General features: G+C 36.4%; 1 protein-coding gene across 3 annotated transcripts in view; it reads left to right on the forward strand.

Moving 5' to 3' along the window:
• The window catches only part of zgc:77784, a 156,429-nt gene that overhangs the window by 32,995 nt on the left and 100,043 nt on the right, over positions 1–23,391 (forward strand). For all 3 annotated transcript variants that reach the window (XM_073922898.1, XM_073922897.1, NM_001431128.1), the window contains 1 exon segment: positions 2,587–2,913. In XM_073922898.1, the coding sequence (XP_073778999.1) occupies positions 2,587–2,913 (327 nt within the window).

Below are 23,391 nucleotides of genomic sequence, written 5' to 3' on the forward strand. Positions count from 1 at the left end.
GCTGCACCCCAGGCACTCGGTTTTGTCAAGTTTTTAATACAGAAATTTTTGTTAATTTAATTTGTCGCTAGTTTAAGGCAGTTTGTTTATTATCTTTGTTTGCTGATTAAAATAGGGGAAACCATCTAAAACACAGTGGGACAATATTTAGAGAATTAACAGCTAAATACTACAAACTAAAACTGCATTAGGCAAGCATTTAGCTAATGCACTACTTGTGTTCAAGGTAAGAAATAAGATGTAGCTAAGGGTAATTACATAAATTTGTGCATAGATTTCCAGCAAAAATGGATATCTAACCCTCAAATTAAAGGTAAAGACTTGTTCCATATGTAAATTGAACCAACAACCTTTTGATTACTAGCCCTGGATAGATAGATAGATAGATAGATAGATAGATAGATAGATAGATAGATAGATAGATAGATAGATAGATAGATAGATAGATAGATAGATAGATAGATAGATAGATAGATAGATAGATAGATAGATAGATAGATAGATAGATAGATAGATAGATAGATAGATAGATAGATAGATAGATTTAATGGTGATTATCATCAGTTATCCTCATTATCTGGTGACACTGAAGCGTGAAATAATGGTTGATGAACATTCAGCTTTGCTGTTACAAGTATAAATTGCATTAAACATGTACATAAACACAATCAAGTCCCACGAGCCTGTGTGCACAAAAGTCCCTATCGGCATATAAAAACAAGCACACACACACACTCGGACTTTCCATTGGTATAATTATTTTGATACTTGATAGACTGTATGTTCTCTCCCTCTACCCCAGTGGTTCACAATTCCAGTCCTCTCCATCACCCCTGCTTCTCCCCGGCCAAGACATTTTATATGTCTTCCTTATTTAACACACCTGATTCAAAACATTAACTTGTTAACAGAGAGATCCATCAACTGATACTTGTGTGTTCCATGTCTCTCCATAATACAGACATACAAAATGTGCTGGACGGGTGGGGGAGTAAGAGGTTTGTGGGGTAGAGGACCGGAAGACTGGACAACCCTCACAGGAAACATTTAGCATTTTAAGATTTTCAAAATAGCTTTTTCTGTGTAGTTTATGAGCGTTTTTTTTAAAGTTTTATATATTTTTTTGGTTCTCACAATGTCAGAAAAAAAAATAATAATAATAATATATATATATATATATATATATATATATATATATATATATATATATATATATATATATATATTAGGGATGTAACGGTATCAGAATTTCACGGTACGGTAATACCTCGGTATGAATGTCACGGTACGGTATTTATTGAATCATTTACAGGAAAAAACAAAACTTATGAAAATACTCCAAAAAAGTGCCAAAAGTGTCAATGACATACAAATTAGCCATCTACAGTATCTGTAAGCTTTGAAACAGGAACTTCAATTTTAATAACAAAAAATTATTAAACCATGTAAAAAAATAAAGTTTCAATTTAGTATTGTTGAAAACTCATCACATTCAACATTTAATCACTCACTCACTTAGATAGAGATGGGTTTAAAGGAAAATTATCATATAACTATAATCTGGTAAAAGCTGGTATCTCTGGGTATTTACAATGTCCCCTGCAACAGAAAAAAAAACCCTCTCATTAGGGACTGAGGTTTCTGGGACAAAGATATGACTTGGCCCATGTTGACAGCAGTGGGTAACGTTGTGCATTGTCTTTCCCCCACTTGAGAAGACAAACCATGAGTAAGATAGAGGTCTCTTTGCGGTACAAGTCAATGTCTGCATCAATCTGAACAGTGTGCTGTGTTTCTGTAGTCCCCATGACTGTTATTAGTCGTATTCCCCAACTTGCAGGCACTTGCACACATAGGGCTCAACCTGTGCAGTGCACATGCCCTTTTTAGTCTCGGATAGAAAATGCCCTTCCAAAACGATCAAAAGTGCCCCCGCGACGCGACACAACCTCCGTCCAGCCCTTCAGTAGGTGCGCGACAACATCGCTCTTGAGTATGCGCGCTCAACCCCCCCTCGGCGCTTTACAATACGCGCGCGACTACACAGCTGATCAGAACGCGCGCGGCAACACAGCTGATCAGATCTCGCGCGACAACACCGCTATTCAGTACGCGCGCGGCGACAACACCCGCTTTAGGTTCGATCATTTCCATCTTTTTTTCATCTCCGCTACTAGCAGCACACTCCATTTCCGCATTACTGGATCCGTAGCGACAACAGACCGCAAAAGATTATGGCCACGCCTGGGCTGATGGGAAATGTAGTTTCAGCTACCTCCCGTTCGCTTCATTCGCCTGAGCAAATTTTCTCAGAAGACCTATAGTTTTACCGAGTCATGCGACTTCGGTAATATCGAAAAAAATTTATATTGCGGTATGACGGTATTTACAATACCGTTACATCCCTAATATATATATATATATATATATATATATATATATATATATATATATATATATATATATATATATAATTATACCCTCACTCTCAACTGCCAGTTCAAATAATTTTATTTAATTTTTAATTTTATTTTTGAAGTGATATGCCTGATGTTGCTTTTTAACCTTCACTGTTGATTTCCCCAGGGTCCCGTCCACGTTTGGAGGATTCTCCCCCCAGGATAGTGGAGGATCCCTCTGATCTGATCGTGTCAAAGGGTGAGCCGGCCACTCTGAACTGCAAGGCGGAGGGTCGACCCGCTCCCACTGTGCAGTGGTATAAAGATGGCGAGCACGTTGAAACTGATAAAGACGACCCTCGCTCTCACCGCATGCTGCTGCCCAGCGGCTCACTATTCTTCCTGCGCATCGTTCACGGACGCCGGAGCAAACCTGACGAGGGTGTTTACACTTGTGTTGCCCGCAATTACCTCGGAGAGGCCGTTAGCCGGAACGCCTCACTGGAAGTAGCCAGTAAGTACTTTCTTGCACCTGGTTTTGTGATTGGGGCTGGAGCATAGCTGTGCTGAAATAGAAGTAATCTATCCCTCTCAGACATGGCCTGAGGTTTTGTTTGTGGAGTTCTTTGTGGCAGGCTGCTGGTGAGTTTTTGCCTGGTGTGACAGTGTGTCCTCCTGCTGTGTGACTGTGCTTTGGGCCTTTGGCTCAGCCCTAATCCAGCTCGCTGGCACCAGAATGATGCCATATCTAGCTTCTCCGCCAGAAGAAACTGGATTAGCAAAGTTTGTTGATTAGAATTGGAATGCGACTAATTAGAATCCCTAAAGTTTGCTCATTTAATACACAAAGCAATAAAGTGCCGGTGCCTGTTTTCACAGTACCATCTCATTTCCTCTTAAACCCAAAGTATACTTTGGATTTATTTGTGTATACATATGCGTATAGTGCTTATGCAGCAAAATTTGTCACCAGCACAGTGTGTGTGCGTGGAGCCCAATTTTTTTGACCATGAATGCAAGGTAAACGTACATATTTTTCAATAAAGGATGCATTTGTCTGGTTGCTAGATTACAAAAAACAATGAAAGCAAACACAATGGACAAAGCAATTTTATTTTAAAACCTTAGCTGCAAAAAAAATGAAGAGTTTACAAACTGCGGATTGCTTGCTTTTGTCATGTTAGCTCACAAGGTATTGTCTTGCAGTTGTGATTCAAAACATTTGTGTATAAATCCTGTGAACCACATTTGCTTTTGTTAATACTTAAATATAGATTATGGTTATGCGTAATTTAAACTTATGGCAAACAACTCTCATGCCATTAAACACACCCAGAACCATTTATTTCAGATTTTGCTATAATGTAATAAGAACCTTTTGAATTTCCAATGAGACTGAGTTGAAGAAACAAGTAGAAAGACATGTTAATAGTTTATAATTTCATTTATTCATCCATTTTCTTTTCAGTTTAGTCCCTTAATCAGGGGTCGCCACAGCGGAATTAACCGCCAACTCATCCAACACATGTTTTACACAGTGTAAGATTACCCTTCCAGCTCAACATATCACTTTGAAACACCCACACACTCTTGCACACACTCACATACACTACGTCAAATTTAGCTCATTCAAATCACCTATGCAGCATGTCTTTGGACTGTGGGGGAAACCTGGAGCAACCGAAGGAAACCCACGCATCCAACGGGAGAACATGCAAACTCTACACAGAAATGCCAACTGACACAGCTGAGGTAGAACCAGCGACCTTCTTGCTGTGATGCTTAATTCACACAGGGCTTCAGCGTCAATGCTTGACAGAGGGTGTGTCTAAAGTCGGGGCTAACACGATCATCATAGCAGCGTCAGCTAATGAGATTGGTCAGCAATCTGCTACTGTCAGAGCTAGTGTATTTGCATACAGCGATCTGATTGGCTGACGCTTACGTTGGAGCTTGAATAGTTGAGAGAGTCCAAACTTCTACAGCGAGCAACGCCACTTAAGCAACGTCGACTGATCCACAATGCAGTTCCGCAATGCCTGACGTCACCCATTCAAGTGAATGGGAAGCGTTGACGCTGACGCCCAATGAGAATGTGACGTGAAGCGATTGTTCTACCCACTGCGCCACCGTGCTGCCCCAGTTTAGAACTTCTAGAGATAAAAAGTGCAGACAATAGACAATAATAAATTTATGCAAGAAACATGTTAATTCATACTAGAAATATGCTAACAACATGTTAATTTGATTTGCAAAAAGACTGCAAAAACATGCATAAATCTGAAGTGTACACTGTTAAAAGTACAGTACAAACCGTAAAAGTAATTTAAAAATGTTTACTCTAAACTACTGTATTTGATTAATGTATAGTGTTAACACACCAGTGTTTTGAAGCACTAACATCTACACATCATTTCTTTTGTTACACAGGCATACATGTTAACACAGACATGTTAACACAACCATAAATACACACTACCTGACAAAAGTCTTGTCATTGATCCCAGAGCAAAAAATAATAACTTGACTTCTAGTTGATACTTTGGAAAAGTGGCAGAAGGTAGATTTTTCTGATGAATCATCTGTTGAACTGTATCCTAATCATCCAAATACTACAGAAGGAACCAGCATAGACCCAAGATTCTCACAGTCATCAGTCAAGTTTGGTAAAGGTAAAAATCATGGTAGTATGGGGGCATGTGAGAGATCTGCAGAACGGATGGCAACATCAACAGCCCGAGGAATCAACACATTTGTGCTGCCCATTACATTACTAACAACAGGAGAGAGCAAATTCTTCAGTTGGATAGCACTCCTTCTCATACTTCAGCCTAAGATAAAGGAGAAGGCATTGAAGATGAATATCTTGAAGAACTCTGGGAGTCCTGCTGGAACGCTATCTTTGCCATTCTAGATCACGTTTTCAAGTTATTTGAGTCATTGCAGAAATGTATGGATGCATAAAAGAACAATTATCATGCAGGGACTTCTGGGAAAGTCAATTTATGGTTATTCACTATATATATTAAAGAAACTTCCTTACCAGGTTACGAATTTCTACTGAACCATTTCCAGTTTGTTTTTTACCCTTGAAATCACTATAATTTATTACAGTGCAGTTTTTTAACTTTATGCAAACTGCATCTTTTACACTACAAAACTTACACTTCTTGAAGCTCTGTCTATATATAGGGACACATTCTATTCATAAATATAGATTTGACGATGAACTGATATAAACGGCAGAGGGTCAATGTCATATCGAGCCCTCTTTAATGCACCTATGCTGTCTCACCGAAAGAAATGATTAAAGTGTTTCCCCGTTCGAAATGGAATGAGATCTTAAAAATAGACATCCTTAACTGCCGAGGGAGAGTCGAGCCCTTAGAGCCATTACAGACTTTTGCTTACTGTCCCAGAGGACGCCGAGTAGCGGTGCATGCTGTGTGAAAATGATTTGCAATCATGCACTCGGTGGTAGATCTCATCCTGAAGTCTGCATACTTACTCTCCCAAATAGCTGCTCATATTTTTGTCCACCGTATAAATACCTGGAAGGGGAATACCAGCAGACTGTAGCGCAATGTTTTTAAGACCCAAATCTCATTATATCCCACTATTCATTCTAAAAACAAATTGTATTTAGGATTTTTTTTGTATTATTTCCAAACACAAGATTTGCCGAATGATTCTACGTGGCCTTTGAATCCAAGGCATATTAAGTGATTATTATTATTTACCATATAAATGCCTGGAAGGGGAATACCAGCAGACTGTACACTGTTAGACTTTGCCTCAATTTTACAGTTATTTACCACAAAATTCCCCAGTAAAATACCACACACAATCTTTACAGTGCACTACTGTAATATGCACTACATTGTGGGATATTAGGATATCAGGATGTCTGCATATTAGGAATTTGCGGTATTCTACTGTAATCAAAAAGTTCTGTTACTGTAGTTGAAGACAAAAAATGAGAAAAATGCATTCAATTCAGTATTAAACAGTAAAGAATGTGTAAAATGTGTAAAGGGCATTTTACCGTGAAAAACTTTTTTACGGTGAAGAAATTAAATTGCAGTAGGGCCCTGCTACTGTAAAACACATTTACAGGTAAGTTACTGTAAAAGGGGAGTTGCGTTAACTTGCTGGGAACAGTTTTGCCAGTAAGATACAGCAAAAATACAATAAAATTAACACTGTGGTGCAGTGTTTTAAGGACCCAAATCACTAGTCATGTCAAAAGCTCACTAGTCATTCAAAAGCCAAAATGTAGTTAGGATTTCTTTCAAACACAATTTGCTGAACAATGCTACATGCCCTTTAAATCTAAGTCAATATTACAGTTATCTACTGCAAAAACAACCAGTAAAACGCCACATTATTTTTTTACAGTTCACCACTGTAATATGCACTGCATTGTGGGTCATTTTAAAACTTTTACAGTAACTTACTGCATGTTAGGAATTTGCAGTATTCTGCTGTAATCAAAGTAATCAAGTACTGCTACTGTACAAAAAATGAGACCAAATGAGAACAAATGTTGATGAAAACATTTGTTTTTAGAAATGTATTAAAATCAGTAGTGAACTGTAAAGATAAAGGTTTTGTACTGCTAGTGTAAAATGTAAATAAATTACAGTAAAACTACTGTAAAACTGGTCATATTGTAAAATGTAAATGTTTTAAAGGGCATTTTACCATAAAATAAGTTGCGGTTAGGCTATTTTACTGTAAAGAAATTGAATTATGGTAGGGCCCCACTACTGTAAAACACATTTACAGGTAAGTTACTGTAAATGGGCAGTTGCGGTAACTTGCTGGGAACAGTGCTGAGGAATGTTTTAAGACCCAAATCTCATCATGTCTCACTAATCATTCAAAAGCCAAACTGTAATTAGAATTTTTCTCCAAGCACATTTGCTGAATGATGCCACGTGGCCTTTACATCTAAGTCAATAATACAGCTATTTACTTCAAAATGTCCAATAAAATACCACATTTATTCTTGACAGGTTGCTACTCTAATATGCATTGTGGGTCGTTTTAAAACTTTTACAGTAAATTACTGCATATTAGGAATTTGCGGTAGTCTACTGTAATCAAAGTAATCAAGTACTTCTACTGCTACTGTACAAAAATAAGACCATTGATGGAAAAAAAAAATCATTAGTAAATACTGAAAATAAAAGTTTTGTACTGCTAGTGTAAAATGTAAATAAATTACAGTAAAATTACTGTAATTTTTTTTAAACGTGTTAAAGGGCCTTTCGCAAAAAATAGGTTGCATGAGGGCTATTTTACTGTGGAAAAAAATTAAATTGTGGTAGGACTCTTCTTCTGTAAAACACATTTACAGTACTATACTGTACTGTTTCTGTAAAGGGCAGTTGCAGTAACTTGCTGCCAGTAAGTTACCGCAAAAATACAATAAAATATCTAACAATGTAGCGCAGTGTTTTAAGACTCAAATCTCTTTATGTCTCAATATTCTTTCAAAACCAAACTGTATTTAGGATTTCTCTCTAAGCACAAGATTTGCTGAGTGATGCTACGTGGCCTTTAAATCCAAGTCATATAAAAAAGTCATCTAAGCAGAGTTACAAGATGATTTATTATGAACGATTAAAGCCAGAAAGAGAAAGGAATCATTCATGGCTCTCTAGAGTCCGTGTAGATTTGTACTCAGCACTCTTGTGAGTCTCAAATCAGCCTGGATATTAGCTCATGCTGCACAATGCTCGTGAATTCAGCACTCGTCCTTGTAGAAGCTGAGACTCGGGGTCATACACCAGGAGACCTGGCTCACCGCTGGCCGTATCTTCTCCTCAGCAGTGATTAATGTGCTAATTAGAGCTGGACAGTCGCCAGCACGAGCGCGGCATGATGGCGGAGCGGGTGGTTCATGAAGACGGAGGATCCTGAGGGGTACAACAGGTGAAGGCAGAGGCGATCCTTCACACATCCTGCAGCTCAGATTGTAGCAGCAAACCGATTGATGTGAGGAGGGGGAAATGATGGTATACAACATGGGATCAGTCTGTTTGTGATGATAAGTGAGCAATATTTGCCATAACAATCGGATGTGGCCGTGTCCATCTGTTAGATATTTCAGCTTACACGACTTGTAAACACATAGAGATAGAGCTGGGTTATGAAATGCTCACTTTGTGCTTGTTTGTCGGTGAATCACTTGTGTTTTTCAGTATTAAGCCCATGTGTGAGGTGATTAACTGTTCTGGTAGAGTCATGAACGGATGTGAGGGAGAATTTTAGGAAACACATTTGTTGTTTGATTTATGCTCACACATTTTTTGTGGTCATTTTTGGTGATAATAGGTTAAATTTGTGCTGTTTTAGTATCAATTGTGTGTTTTGTTGTGTTATTTTGAATGAGCTTTTTTATAGATAGATTTTTGAGGTTATTTTTTGACTGATAGTGGTTTTAATAACAATTGGACGATTCCAATTCCGATGTATATATCAGCAGTGTTCATTTTTGTGATTGTTTTAGAACTTCCGATTCAGTTGCTTATGGGAGAAATGAAAAGGAATAATAAATCACAGAAAACGATCAAATTACTCACTGTACAATCAAGTGTGTTCATGACTATACATAAAAAGTTGAATAATATAATAAGAAAAGATCAGTTTGCAACATCAAGCAGCATAACGAGCTGTTTTTCAACCTCTAAATGTGAATGGAAGGGACTGAGACTGGAAGTCTCGAGCCAAATAGATACAAATGGCTGCTCCCGCTTATACGCGGAGAATGAGGAGAATACAGTTTATTGTTTAAAGCAATGTGTTTGCTACTTTTGTACTATTTGTCTTAAGTAAAATAACTGTCTAATGAGACAATCCCCTTTTTTTCAATGCGTTCAAAAAATGAACACATTCTCTTATTGACTGCATGATTCACTATGACTACTTTAATTTTAATTCCGCAATTTATTTTTTAAAAGCCAATCAACTCAACTAGAAAGTAACTCGCATTACATTTTCCAATAAAAAAAATTACTTTTTAAAGTAATACGTTAATTGATTGTCATGAAAAGTAATATTTTTATTACGTAACTCACGTTAATTGTAATGCGTTGCTACCAGCGGAGGAAAGAGTCCTGAAAAATCATACTTAAGTAAAAGTACCATTACTTGCCTAAAAGTGTAGTGCAAGTACAGTAAAAGTATCTGTTGTAAATATTACTCAAAGTATGAGTATAAAGTAGGTCTTTTAAAAGTATGTAGTGAGTATTACGCTGTAAAAAGCTGATGTATTTACATGTAATTTTTGCATGTGTGTAAAAAGTAACATTCTGTAGTGCATCTAGTAGTACATAGTGGTAACATCCACACAACTGTAACATCATTAGAAGTGGATGATTGATGTCGGCCTGATGTTGAGTTCTGACGTCAACCTGATTTTCATTTTCATACAAAATGCAACATCCTCCTGACATTTGGGTACCATATCAATCTTACGTCATGTTGATGTCTTGTACCTGTAGGGTGTTTAAGGCCATTTTAGTCATCATACAGTAAACATCCGTCATCTTCTCACTAGTGCATCTAAACAGTCTCTGGGTCAATGCGTGTAAAGATTTTGGACACTTTCTTGGTCACTTTCAATGCTTCCAAACAGTTTGCTGCAATTATAAATTATCCATGTCTTGAGGTAGTTCAGTATGATGTGATTTACCTTCTGTGTGCGATTTGATTGGACAGGAATCAAAGGACTGATTTTTCTAATCCACATAGACAAGAGAAAATAAAGTAGTGACTGCAGGTTTAAGAAAAGTAGTGAAGTAAAAGTACAGATACAGCACTAAAAATGTATGCAAAGGAAAGTAAAAGTACACATTTTTAAAAATACTTAGTAAATTACAATTCCTGAGAAAAATTACTTAATTAAAGTAATTTGAGTATTTGTAATTAGTTACTTTACACCACTGGTTACCCTTAACATTGTACTGTATATCAGTATTTGTCACTTGCTTGACATTTTTCATAAAACTAGTTCATGGTTTTGAAAAGTAAAAAAAAAAAACTTTATGGTACACTGGTTATTACTTTTATCACAGCTGTATATTTAAAAAATATATTTTTAGATGAACATAGATTTGTTTCATTTAATGTTAAACAGGAAGGCATTATTATTTGTTTATTTGCCTGACAAACTATATTTTGTACATATTTCATTTACTATAGGGATTTTATTGTTTATTTTACCCAGACATTGTAGAGCTCAGTGACTTTGCACTAAATAATTAGCTATTAGATTTTGTTATTTTAGTATTTTCATTCTAAAGCAGCAGTTTTTAACTGATCAAAAACAGATGATAAATAGTTTGTTATAAACTTTTTCTAAACTAAGTTATAAATAGCAGTATTTTTGTTATGTGATTGGTAGTGGGGTATAGGCACATGGTGTCACATAACCAGCAACCTGTTCCTGAAAGATCGCTGGCATACATGTCATTCAGGAACTACATATCCCAGCATGCCTTTGCACAAACCAGTCACCATTAATCACACACAGCTGAATATCGTCATCAATTGTTTGGACTATTTATACACATTGGACACACCAGTCAATGCGGAATCTTTCGGTCACCGGACGTCAAGGGAGCGAAGACAAGAGGTTGAATCCAAATGCAATTTTTAATGAAAAAGATTATTTGTGCTGGCAAAAACAAATGAGGTCAAAAAACAAGAACTCAGGTATCATGAAGGGCATTGAAAAATGCAAAAACAAAGCGATGATCAAAGTACAAAAAGTTACAAAACAATCATCAAAACATAACTAGAAAAACTATAAACAGGACGACACTCACTGAAACCATACAGGTACTGACAAACAAAGATTCCGCATTGACTGGTGTGTGCAATGTGTATAAATAGTCCAAACAATTGATGACGATATTCAGCTGTGTTTGATTAATGGTGAATGGTTTGTGCCAAGGCATGCTGGGATATGTGGTTCCTGAATGACATGTGTAGTATGCCAGCGATCTTTCAGGAACAGATTGCTGGTTATCCCTGCTGAAAAAAACAGCTTAAACCAGCCTAGGCTGGTTGGCTGGTTTTAGCTGGTTGACCAGGCTGGTTTTAGAGGGGTTTTGGCCATTTCCGGGCTGGTTTCCAGCCATTTGCAGCCTGGTCTTAGCTGGTCAGGCTGGGAGATGACCAGTTAAAACCAGCTTGACCAGCCTAGCCAGGCTGGGAGCCCAGCCAAAACCAGCTATGTCCAGCTTAAACCAGGCTGGTCAAGCTGGTTTTAGCTGGTCATTTTCCAGCCTAACCAGCTAGGACCAGGCTGTAAACCAGCCTGGAAATGGCCAAAACCCTTCTAAAACCAGCCTGGTCAACCAACTAAAACCAGCCAACCAGCCTAGGCTGGTTTAAGCTGGATTTTTCAGCAGGGATGTGACACATGGGTTTTTAATTTCACACTTTAAGGTCTCATTTCTTTAAAAATCAGTGTTCTTCACTGCCTGATAGATACACTCACTGGCCACTTTATAAGGTACACCTGTCCAACTGATTGTTAACGCAAATTTCTCATAAGCCAATCACATGGCAGCAACTCAATGCATTTAGGTATGTAGACATGTTCAAGACAGTGACTTTGAATGTGGCATGGTTGTTGGTGACAGACGGGCTGGTCTGAATATTTCAGAAACTGCTGATTTAGTGGGATTTTCACACACAAGCGTCACTAGGGTTTACAGAGAATAGTCCGAAAAAGAGAATGTATCTATTTGGCGGCAGTTCATTGATGCCAGAGGTCAGAGGAGAATGGCCAGAATGATTAGAGCTGATAGAAAGCCAACAGTAACTCAAATAATCACTCATTACAACTGAGGTATGCAGAAGAGCATCTCTGAACACACAACACATCAAACCTTGGCAATTCTGGAGGCAAAAGAGGTTGCAACCCGGTACTGAGTATATACTGTATGATATAAAGTGGCCTCAGCCTCAGATTACTCTGCGTTAAATTTAATTTCTCCTCACCATGTCTTTAAAATATGACTGTTTAATGTACCCCAGTATTTTCAATGGAGTCTCTGTGCTCGTCTGCTGATCATGTAATTGCTAGTGATGTCAGGATCTTTCATATCATTTTACGCTTGAACAACTAAATGAATGCTTTAGTCTATTTAACTAAATATATTGTAATTACATTACAACATCGATGCTGTAAAAAGAACCTTAAGAAATTGAAAATAGTCCCATTAAGCTTTCACCAATTGTTTATCATTGGCTGAAAAATACTAGCTGTGCATTTACCTCATTGTAATACAACTTTTATAAACAATCTTGATTTAGTTAGTAGTCAAGGCAGCAGTTGTGATTTTCAGTTCGATTTTTTTGTATCTATTATTAATTATATTTAATTTGATTTCAGCTTCATTTCAGTTACTAAAATAATTTAATAGATTTAATGAACGATTATATTTTAACAACGTGAGAGAAGTACATTAGGTAACACTTTATAATAACTACACACTATAAATCATTTATTAAGCATTAGCAAATAGTGAATTCATCATCTGTTAAGCATTAACTCTACATTAATAAGCGTTAGTAAGCAGTTTATAACTGCAGCTACAAATGCTCCATTCTTGACTTATAAGCACCTATATAATGTGTTTAATGATTGTATTTTCATACTCAGTTAATGATTTAGTTTTCATTACTAAATTAAGTATCGAATGATTTACAAACTGTTTGTATTTAAGAGTAGTTGAGGGTTTTTAGGATCATTAAGAATGAGTTAGTAAATGATTTGTAAACTATGGAAATCAACATGTATATGTCTTATTATTCAGGCATATATTAATAATTACTATATATGTTAATAAATTCTTTATTAACTCAACTTCATGCAGTTTTGTGATCTAAAGTGAGGACTACTCATGCTTTATAAATCCCTTATAAATGACAAATAAAGGCTCAGTTAAATTCTTAACAGGAAAATTAACATTATTCATTCCTATTCATTTAAAGATACACAAATGAAACTGTACTTCAAATGAAAAATAAATCTTTGCAACCTTATCTAAAATAAAATCACTGTAGAGTTTAAACATTGCATCTTATAATGTTAAATTATTATATTGTTGTTGTTTTATCCAGTTGGATGTCATATTTTGAAACCCCTGTTATTTGGCAATGTTTAAACGTTACAGTAATTTTACTTTTTAGAAAAGTTTGCACAGATTATCGTTCATTTGATACTGAGCCTTTATTTGTCATTCATAAGGCATTTATAAAGCATGAATAGTCCTCACTAGATAAGGTCACAAAACTGCATGAAGTTGAGTTAATGAAGCATTTACTAACGTATTAGTTAACTATTAGTTAACTATTAACTAGTATATGCCTGAATAATAAGAATTATAAATGTTGATTTCAATAGTTAATTAATCAGTTACTAACTCATTCTGAATGGTCCTAAAAACCCTCAACTACTCTTAAATACAAACGGTTTGTAAATAATTCGATATTTAATTTAGTAATGAAAAATAAATCATTAACTGAGTATGAAAATACAATCATTAAACACATTATATAGGTGCTTATAAGTCAAGAATAGAGCCTTTGTAGCTGCAGTTATAAACTGCTAACTAACGTTTATTAATGTAGAGTTAACACTTAAGAGATAATGAGTTCACTATTTGCTAATGCTTAATAAATGATTTATAGTGTGTAGTTGTTATAAAGTGTTACTGTACATTATTTTTAGTGAATTTAATTGGATACAAAAACACATTGCGACACACAAGCTCTTAAAATTCACTACACACTCGAAGGGGATTTTTAAACAGCACTCAACCACAAATTATCGGTGTAATAAACCCTGCTTTTAACCCCAGGTAAATGAATGTTTCAGAAGCAGTTTTAGCACCTCTTTTGCTCTCTTAACCCCTCATTGCTGTGCCAAAATTATAGTGGAAAGTGAAGCAGTATTAGGAGATTAATTGTTCACCCTACTGTAGGTAAAATTATTTCACCACAGGGTTAACTATAACAAGCATGAAAACCTCTAACAATACATGCTTTGAAAAAAAAGTCTGTGTTTATAGCAGCGACGTTTCAGAAAGCGACTTTATTCATGATTTAAACAGTCCTAGCACGTATAAATTTCTCTCTAAATTCAATGCTTTGTTGTTCCTGCGTTTCAAGGTGCTTTGGCAAACAAATGATCTGCATTTTCGTGAACAGCCAGAGTTGTTTTGTAATATTGAAGGAGAGAGGGTTCAATCTAGGTCTTACTCTAATATATTAATCCATCCATTGTGGAATATTGGGGGATACGGTATTATCCCCGTAACATATGTATGACAAAGGACCAACGCTTAATCTGACGTTCGTCATTATGGCGGAATGACAAGCAGAGAGATGCTATTTTATTTCCATTTTTTTTTGGCAAAAGAAGAAATTTAGCTCTCGGCTTGAATAAGAATCCATTCACGTATTTTCTCAAAATAGCAGCTTTGTGTCGAAGCTTTTATGCAAGAGAAAAGCTGTATCTATTTCAAAGCAGTGAACGTGGCAGTCTGTCTGGGGGAGCAAACTGCCGTGTTCCCTGAGCCTGGATTAAGATAAAGTAGGACAAATGAAAAATAAAACTTGCTTAAAAGGCTCTAGACCCAGCTGTCCCTCTTTCTCCCTGTGTGGGATTATAAAGTAATGATGCTCCGTGGCAGCTTTCCCCTAATACATCTTTCCCCGTGCACTCTTATCTAAACCCTCTGAAGAGCTGTTAGGGGATTTCTTGAATGCACAATATTGTTGAACACAACGTTCTTGCTTTTTATCTCCCATATCTTGTACGTCTATTTCATGTAATGCGTGTCAAATTTTCAGCAGTTCCACTAGGAAACACAATTTGCGGCTGTGTGACGCCAGCTTCTTTCTTCTTATTGATTATTCAATAACTTCTGAACGTCCGAAAGCGATGTTGAATGGGATGTTATCGGAAGTAAACACAAAAGACGTGGGGATTAACCCAGTCACCGTCTCTCTGGGTGGGTCGATTAGCCGAGTCTCGGCACGGGGAATAACGTGGCGTGGGATTAGCCCACCTCTGGGATGGATTTATTTATGTGGCTCTGAAGTGAACAATAATAACAACATCCTGTCTAGTCCACACATACTTCAGTCGTAACCCTTACGCTGCCATATAATTACATGTTAGCGCCTAACGTGAATTCGCATGTACTGCAATTGTCAAGCTGAAAGTGTAGGAGTGCTTCATTTAGCAGGTCTCCACCCACTCGCATACACACATGCACACACACACACACATACACACATACAACAGATGGCCGTTTGTCAGAGCCGACACTGATTCTTCAGGTTAGAATGATTGTCCTTTAAAAGGCAGACCTATTATACAAAGTTCACTTGTATAAAATAGATGTGTGTCCGCAGTGTGGTTAAACAACCAGCCAATAATTGTGAAAATCCACCCAGTCCATTTTTTATAATCTGCATAAATCATCAACTCTCTCTCCAAATGCACAGTTGCAGATTCCTCATCACTCTTATGTAAGTTTACTCACTGTAGCAGCTAAAGATTTACAATGTCTGTGCCAAAAAAAAGTACAAATCTCCTGCCGCTGGATTAAGCAGCATGCATACGTTTCCAATTGACTTAAGATATTGTTTTATATAATTTATAATAATTTATATAATTTTTTAAAAGAAATGTGCTAAAAAAATATCTGTTTTCATTCAAAGATGCAAATTAATTTTGGCGCAATCTAGAATAACGCATAAAAGACGTGTGAAAAAAGCAGCATTTTCATCCAATAAGTCAAAGTGAACAAAATCGTCACTTTCTGATTAACTGGCGCCAAATACATCAAGAGTAAATATGGAATTTTTTGAGGTAGGAGAAGCTGTGTGAGTCTGTTCCTTATTTAATAAGTGACTTGCAGATCAGAAAACTATTAGACACACAATGAACACATGGTGGTGTTTAAAGGCATAAGACGCAGAGCGCAGACACTTTTGACAATTCTGAAGGTGATTAATAATATAATAATACTAATACTGAAATGGTTAAGGTGTTTTAGAATGACCAAAACAACATTTCAGATGTTTTACTATGTGCTCAGCCTGCTGGTTAGTCCATTCACAAACATTTTCACCATCATATGATCTCTTATAACAAAATAACATCACTATTTTAATGCGCACCTGGAATTTTCAACAGTTCAACACCTGTATTTGCAAAAAAAGTTTCTAAACTCTAATAAATAACTTTATATCCAGAACATGTCACTTCTTGTAGTGTGTGTCCTTTCCGAGTGTGCAAATGAAAAGGAATAATTTGGCTAAAGTAACAATTGTTTATATTTACAGTAGAGCTGTGGTGAAAATACTACATCAATTCAGAGTTTTCAAAATACAATACATAACTATTCTATCTTGAATCAATTCTCAACTTAGTTTTTAACAGCAGATGGCGCTGTGTTCTTCACAAACTGCCGCACTTTGCTTGCTTCCACTTGCTACCGCTTGAAACTAAATTAATAATTACTAAAATTAGGAATCTTTTTTTGGCATTTATATAATGTTATTATTATTATTATTATTATTATTATTATTATTATTAAGATTTGTCCAGTATAGTTTAGATTTGCCCACCTGTCAGGTTTTAGAGACAAATCCATCACCATAAGAATCGTTTTTTTTCACCACTCTTGGTTATTATTGTTTATTTATGGGTTTGCTAGAAATTAGAACTGAATTTAGAAATAGTTTTGGTATATATATGAACAAACGAAACAAACGAAAATAAACGTGTAGGCTAATGGATGTCTTCAGTGGAGTCCTTAAAATAGCACATATCCTTATTGCTTCTGTGCCATGCGCTTTAGATTTTGCACCCAGATCCTTAAAGTAGAGCCCAGTGTGTCTAATAATACATTGCAAATTCTACATGTAACAGCATGTACCAATATTCTACATGAAGGTCATGTGACATCTACCTCTTTCCTTTAATCCCAGTGAACCCTGGATCAGAGCATATGATCAGAGCGTAAACATAATTAGAACTAATTAAAAAGATAATATCGGATCAGTTTATGGTTTCAAATACTCGCCAATACAGCAGAAATTCTGGCATCTGTATCAGCGAGTATTTTTTATACTAGAATCTGTATCGGAACAACCCTAGTTGTTTCTTAAGTGTCAGAACAACACAGAGAACTCCGCCCTATTTTGGAAAACATAAAAATCATGTGTTTTTGCTTATTCTCAAGCTATAATAAATGATCTGTGGGGTATTTTGAACTGAAACTTCACAGACACATTCTTGGGACAGAAGAGATTTATATTACATCTTGTGAAAAGAAGTATAATATATCCCCTTTGAGACCAGACTCTGAGTCACAACGGGTGATTGTGTTTTGGGTCTCTGTAGTAGGGGATGCAAATGAGCTGCCGTGTGTAAGGAAAGAGAGCGAGCGCGTGGTGAGTCAGTGGTGGCCTATTAATAATGTACATCCCAACAGGCTTGTCATTTACAATCATTCCATGATCTCTACAGGAGGGCAGAGAAGAAAGACTTCTGGCCTTTTGAAATGAGCCCAACCTGGGTGAGATATTCAGCTTGGCAAATGTCCTTTCACTGCCGTAATTCAAAAGCATGAGTTGTTTGAATGTGATCACATTTCGATTGGAGCACCGCTTTTGGGCGCAGTGATGAATGTGTTTAGGTCATAATTATTGCAGGGGTTTCCTTTGGCTTCACATATAACAGATTAAAAGGCAAACTCATGAAAATGGGTATGTTCTGATGATTAGTTGCTTATTTATGAAAGCAGCGGATATGTCCTAGACCCAAGACCTAGACGGTTTGTAATCGCTGAAGAGAAAGCATTTCCCGAAACTTTCGTTGACTGATGACTCAGGGAAATGAATGAATAATGAAGAATAATAATGCATAATAGAAGGCTGGCAGGGATAAATATGTTGCTGTTTTGTCCATTAAAGGCCTTTTAGAGATGTGGATATTATTATTTATGTATCATAATTATTTATCAGCTTATAAATGCGTATACATTAGAATGTGTGTTTAAGGCTATCATTCATTTTTATCTTGACTTACAAAAGGAGTAGAAGTTAAAAGAAGTCTATTTACCAAAATTATTTTTTCAGGCATATTTTGATTATTAGTTTGATTATTGTTGTATGAAAAGGCAAATATACTGATTAACAGTCATTTTAAATCTTTATACTTTAATATCTTTATACGGTTTCCTGATAAATTTACTTTTTTATATTTACTTAAATTGATAAATTGAGGCTTTATCAATTTGTCAGTTAATTTTTTATAATATAATAATAAAAAAATAAATATAAAATAAATGGTATATTTTTTTAATTATTGAGAATTATTATATTGTTTCAGAAATGAATAAATGATGAACAATAATAATGCATAATAGAGAGCTGACGGATAAATATTTTGGCTGTTTGGTGTATTAAAAGCCTTTAAGAGATGTGGATATTATTAATATATCATAATTATGTATCAGCTTATACATTTTCATACATTAGAATGTGTGTTTAAGGCTATCATTTATTTTTATCTTAACTTACAGAAGACATGCACAAAAATGTAATTACATGTTTATTATTTTGTCAGGCATATTATAATTAATAATTTGATGATGTTGTATTAAAAGGCAAATATAATAATTAACAGTCATTTTAAATGCTTTAATATCTTTATATACTGTCCTTCAAATCAGGAGGCTTCATCAATTTGTATAAAATAAATTATTTGTTTTTATAACAATTCAGAATTCAGCATGTTGTTTTATTTGTACATAAATATTTGTCACATTTTAACTAGTGCTGTCAAAATTAGTGCATTAACGAATGCGATTAATTTGAAATATTTAACGCGTTAAAAAAAATACTAAATTTACGCGGTTGCAGTTTTTCTCCTGTTTTGGCTGACGTGTGCTCAACATGCAAAGAAATATGGATAAGACCAAGGAAGCACTTTTTGAAGGAAAGTTTCAGTATAAAACAATTAATATCGCATTACCTGGGTATCCAGCATTTCATCTAATTTCATATGTTTTATTTTTAACTTTTGACTTTTGTATTAATGAAATTTAATACCGCATGGCGAACGGAAAGAAAAACCTCCACATTTCGTGACTCGGTGGTCCTTTAAAATAATCAAAAATTGCTGTTTACTTGGTAAACTCCTATTAAGAGTATTATCTTTATCATTTTAAAAGCAAAGTATTGGTGTCCAAAATTGTATCAGTAAAAAGTGCCAGATGAAGTCGCGAGCTGTCAAAGACAGTGCATTCCTCTGCCTTTCAACATGTAGCCTCAAACGTTTCATTAAGTTTGACGTGTTTCCCCCTTAACCCTCTTGGGTTGAAGACCGCGTATAGGCGTTTTCATCTGTAGTGTCATCGAACTGCTGAATTGATCTTAAATTACACTTTCAATTTTGATCGTAAAGATAAGATCAATACATCAATCAAATCTGTTATGTGTCTACTTTTTGTTGTGTACACTCACAACAAGAACAGACATGGGTGCTTTTGCAAAAACAGGAAAACAGTGTAGGCATTCTGTCTTTTCCCTCTCCATGAACTGCTTTTAGAAGCACATCAGTAAAATGTGCTGAAACTCAGCAAAAACAAAACGCACAGAGATGAGACATGTATCTCTAGAAAGCTTGAAGTGTCTACCTTTAAATGCAGCTATGCATGTTGAAAACAAGCATTGCTTGATAAAGTAATCAGTATGAAACCAACGCTATGTCTGGTTTCTCAGTCTGATCTCATTAGATTTAATGCGACCACACCAGGAGGCATTGTTATTACAAGCGTCTGAAGACGCGTGCAGACTGTGGTCAGAAAAACACGTCACTAATATGAAAGGAAACTCAGCAAATAGCCAACAAAGAGGAAGATTTATGATATCTATATATAGCTTGATGTGTTTACTTTTGCATTAACCAATTCAAGTCGAAAACAAATGATCTCTTTTGATGTAATCCGTATAAAAGGACGGATTCTCCTATATTGCCTCATTACAGCTAATGTGATCCCGCCTCTCAGTAAACACGTTGTTCATATGTAAATTTCCAGATGTGAAAACAACAATGGTAAAGGACCAGTGGCAAAGAGAGCTAAAGTAGATAAGAAGTGCTCCCGGTTTGCTCAGTAATGCGAGTAATGTTGGACTGTGTCATGCCGACAAACTATTAGCTGAAGATGTAGCCATCAAATTCACAAAAATGTATAAAAATGTTGCAAAAGTGGACCAAGATAAAAAATAAAATCCTGCGTCTGTCAGTCTCCGCTGATGTCAAGAAGGCCAGGGGTTACAGTGAAATACTGCCTTTTTCGCTTTTGTAGACTTTGCTGTTCTGGGTTCTACTAGAAGCCCTGAGTTTTGAGATCTTAAATTTCTAAGTTTCTTTCTTCTGTTTAACACAAGAGAAGATATTTTGAAGAATGCTGAAAAGCTGTAACCACTAACTTCCATACTAGGAAAAACAAATACTACGGAAACCAATGGTTACTGTTTTCCAACATTTTTCAAAATGTATTCAGTTGTGTTCAACAGAAGAAAGAAAATGTTATAGGTTTGACACCAGTAAAGGATAAGTTTTGGCTGAACTGCCCCTTTAAATGATATTGAAATGTTGCTTTAGCAATCAACTAAAGTGCAATGATTAGTTTATGTTCTACATGTGGTATTTGCTTTTATTTTAGCTTTATTTAAATGAATAACAATTATTTTCTTGTAGTATTTTAGTTAATAACCACTGCTGTGGATTAAGATGCATAAACCTGAAGTAAAACATTTAGAATTGAGTTTATATTGATTTGTGTTGTGCAATGTCGGTATCTAAGCAAGGGCACAAAAGCAGAATGAGCGGTGAAGGGTTTTATCTGTGATGCTCCAGATAAGACACAAAACTCAGCAAGCTCAGAGCACAATGCGAGTCAGGCAGAGATGAGCACAGCATCACACAGACAACACACTGGAGTAGCAGAGAAATGGGCATGACTGTGAGCAAGGTGAAGGCTTGAAGCAGGCCATTGATGAAGTGCGTGATGAGATCTCAAGCACTGGGCTGGACTGACCACTAACAACAGGACCCAGAAACACAACTCAAGATAAACCGGCAAGAACGTGAGGGAGGAGAGCACACAAGGACCAGGTGAACAAAATTAACGAGAGGTTGTGACCAAGAGAAACGAAAAGGTGGGACTAGAGGAATGTCCTTGTGATGCTGTATATCTAGGCTGCCACGTCATCCTGTCCCCTAACCCATACAACCATAAAGGTCGTTTGTCACTTTCTTGAAATACTGTGTGACCCATAGGAGCATTTACTCAAATAGCACACCTGCTGGGAGTAAGACATAATGCATTATGCTCCTTCATTTACTCTACATAACAATCTGGGATTTGTGTTGCTCGACTGTTGATCATTGTGTTAATGTAACAATCATGGGCTTGATCTCAGAGGACACACATGTGTAACTTAAACTGAAAAAACAGCTTCCAAGCCTTTAAGGGTACATTTTGTGAATGGGAAAACTATAATAATGCTTAAGGTACTGTCTAAAAAGATTCTGCATTTTGATTGACAAAGCCATTCCTTTACATCATAATTTGATTATGTCACCCATGCCGGTTATTAATGCCGTCATTTAGTTATGACACACACAGCACAACACTTATTATTTTTATACCAGCTTAAGGGCACTTAAACTTAAAACACAACTATACTGTATATGTCTCAGGGATCAAACTCAGTTCCTGGAGACCCGCAGCTCTGCACAGTTTAGCTCCAACCTTAATTAAACATGCCTGATCAAACTAATTGAGTCCTTTAGGCTTGTTTGAAATATGGGAGACTCCCGGGAAAACTCCCGGGAGTGTTGGCAGGTATGGACTTCAGTGGTTCAATTGTAATCATACAAAGTTCCAAGCTTCACTGGGCTTTGGTGCCTTGCTCAAGAAAATCATCTCAGTCTTGGTATTGAGGGTGGAAGATGCTGGTTATTTACTCATAGTTCCTACAATCCCTGCCAGTGCTGGGACTCTAAACTGTGACAATTCAATGTTTCCTCTAGGATTTTTTCCAGCTGTGGTGGCAGGCCTTTTTTTACACAGATCTACCAACTACCTGTGGCGTTATTTCAGTGACAAATGTCGTGAGAGCAGTGTTACAAGTCGAGATTGCATTTATGTAATAGCCTACGAGCATGCAAATCTTTTTGCCTGGTGCCGATTTCCTCTGCTCATGCATAAAAAACTTCTTTCTCGCCCCCTCAAATATACGCTGCTCAAGCGCAGATCTCTTTGTGCACCCTCAAATAAACGCTGCTGAAGTGTGATTTTGTGCGTTTATATAACAAGTATGTTTCCAACATTTATAAGATTTGCTAGGAATATTTATAAATGTCTCCAATAGACCAACAGAGTGGTATTAATGCGTCCTGAAGTAAAGTGAAAGGGCTATATGATGTGTTTGCTGGCATCACGCAGTAACCTTAAAGGGTTAAACGCACAGCACTACTACGGTTACAGAAAAGTTTGCGCTGTTATAATTCACTTACCTTTGTTTTGGTGCTATTATCACCTGCTATTAAAAAAAACACAACTGAATGTTTTGAATGAGAAGCTGTAATCTAGCCGTTGCAGGATCAATTTTGGCATGGCACCCCGCCATGGAAGGATGAATGTAGCAGAAACCATGCAATTAGATCACAGGTCCAAGTCTAACCATTAGGCCAAACCTAATTACAGTTGAACCACTCAAGTCTCATGAATGATTTTGACAAGGCTTTTGGTTTCAGGGCTGCATGGTGGCTCAAAGGGTAGACTAAGGGTGTTTTCACACCTGCCTTATTTAGTTCAGGTGAATTGCACTAGAGTTCGTTTTCCCTTTAGGTGCGGTTCATTTGGGCTGGTGT

The sequence above is a fragment of the Danio rerio genome, chromosome 15, assembly GCF_049306965.1.
Source record: "Danio rerio strain Tuebingen ecotype United States chromosome 15, GRCz12tu, whole genome shotgun sequence".
Classification (NCBI taxonomy): Eukaryota; Metazoa; Chordata; class Actinopteri; order Cypriniformes; family Danionidae; genus Danio; species Danio rerio.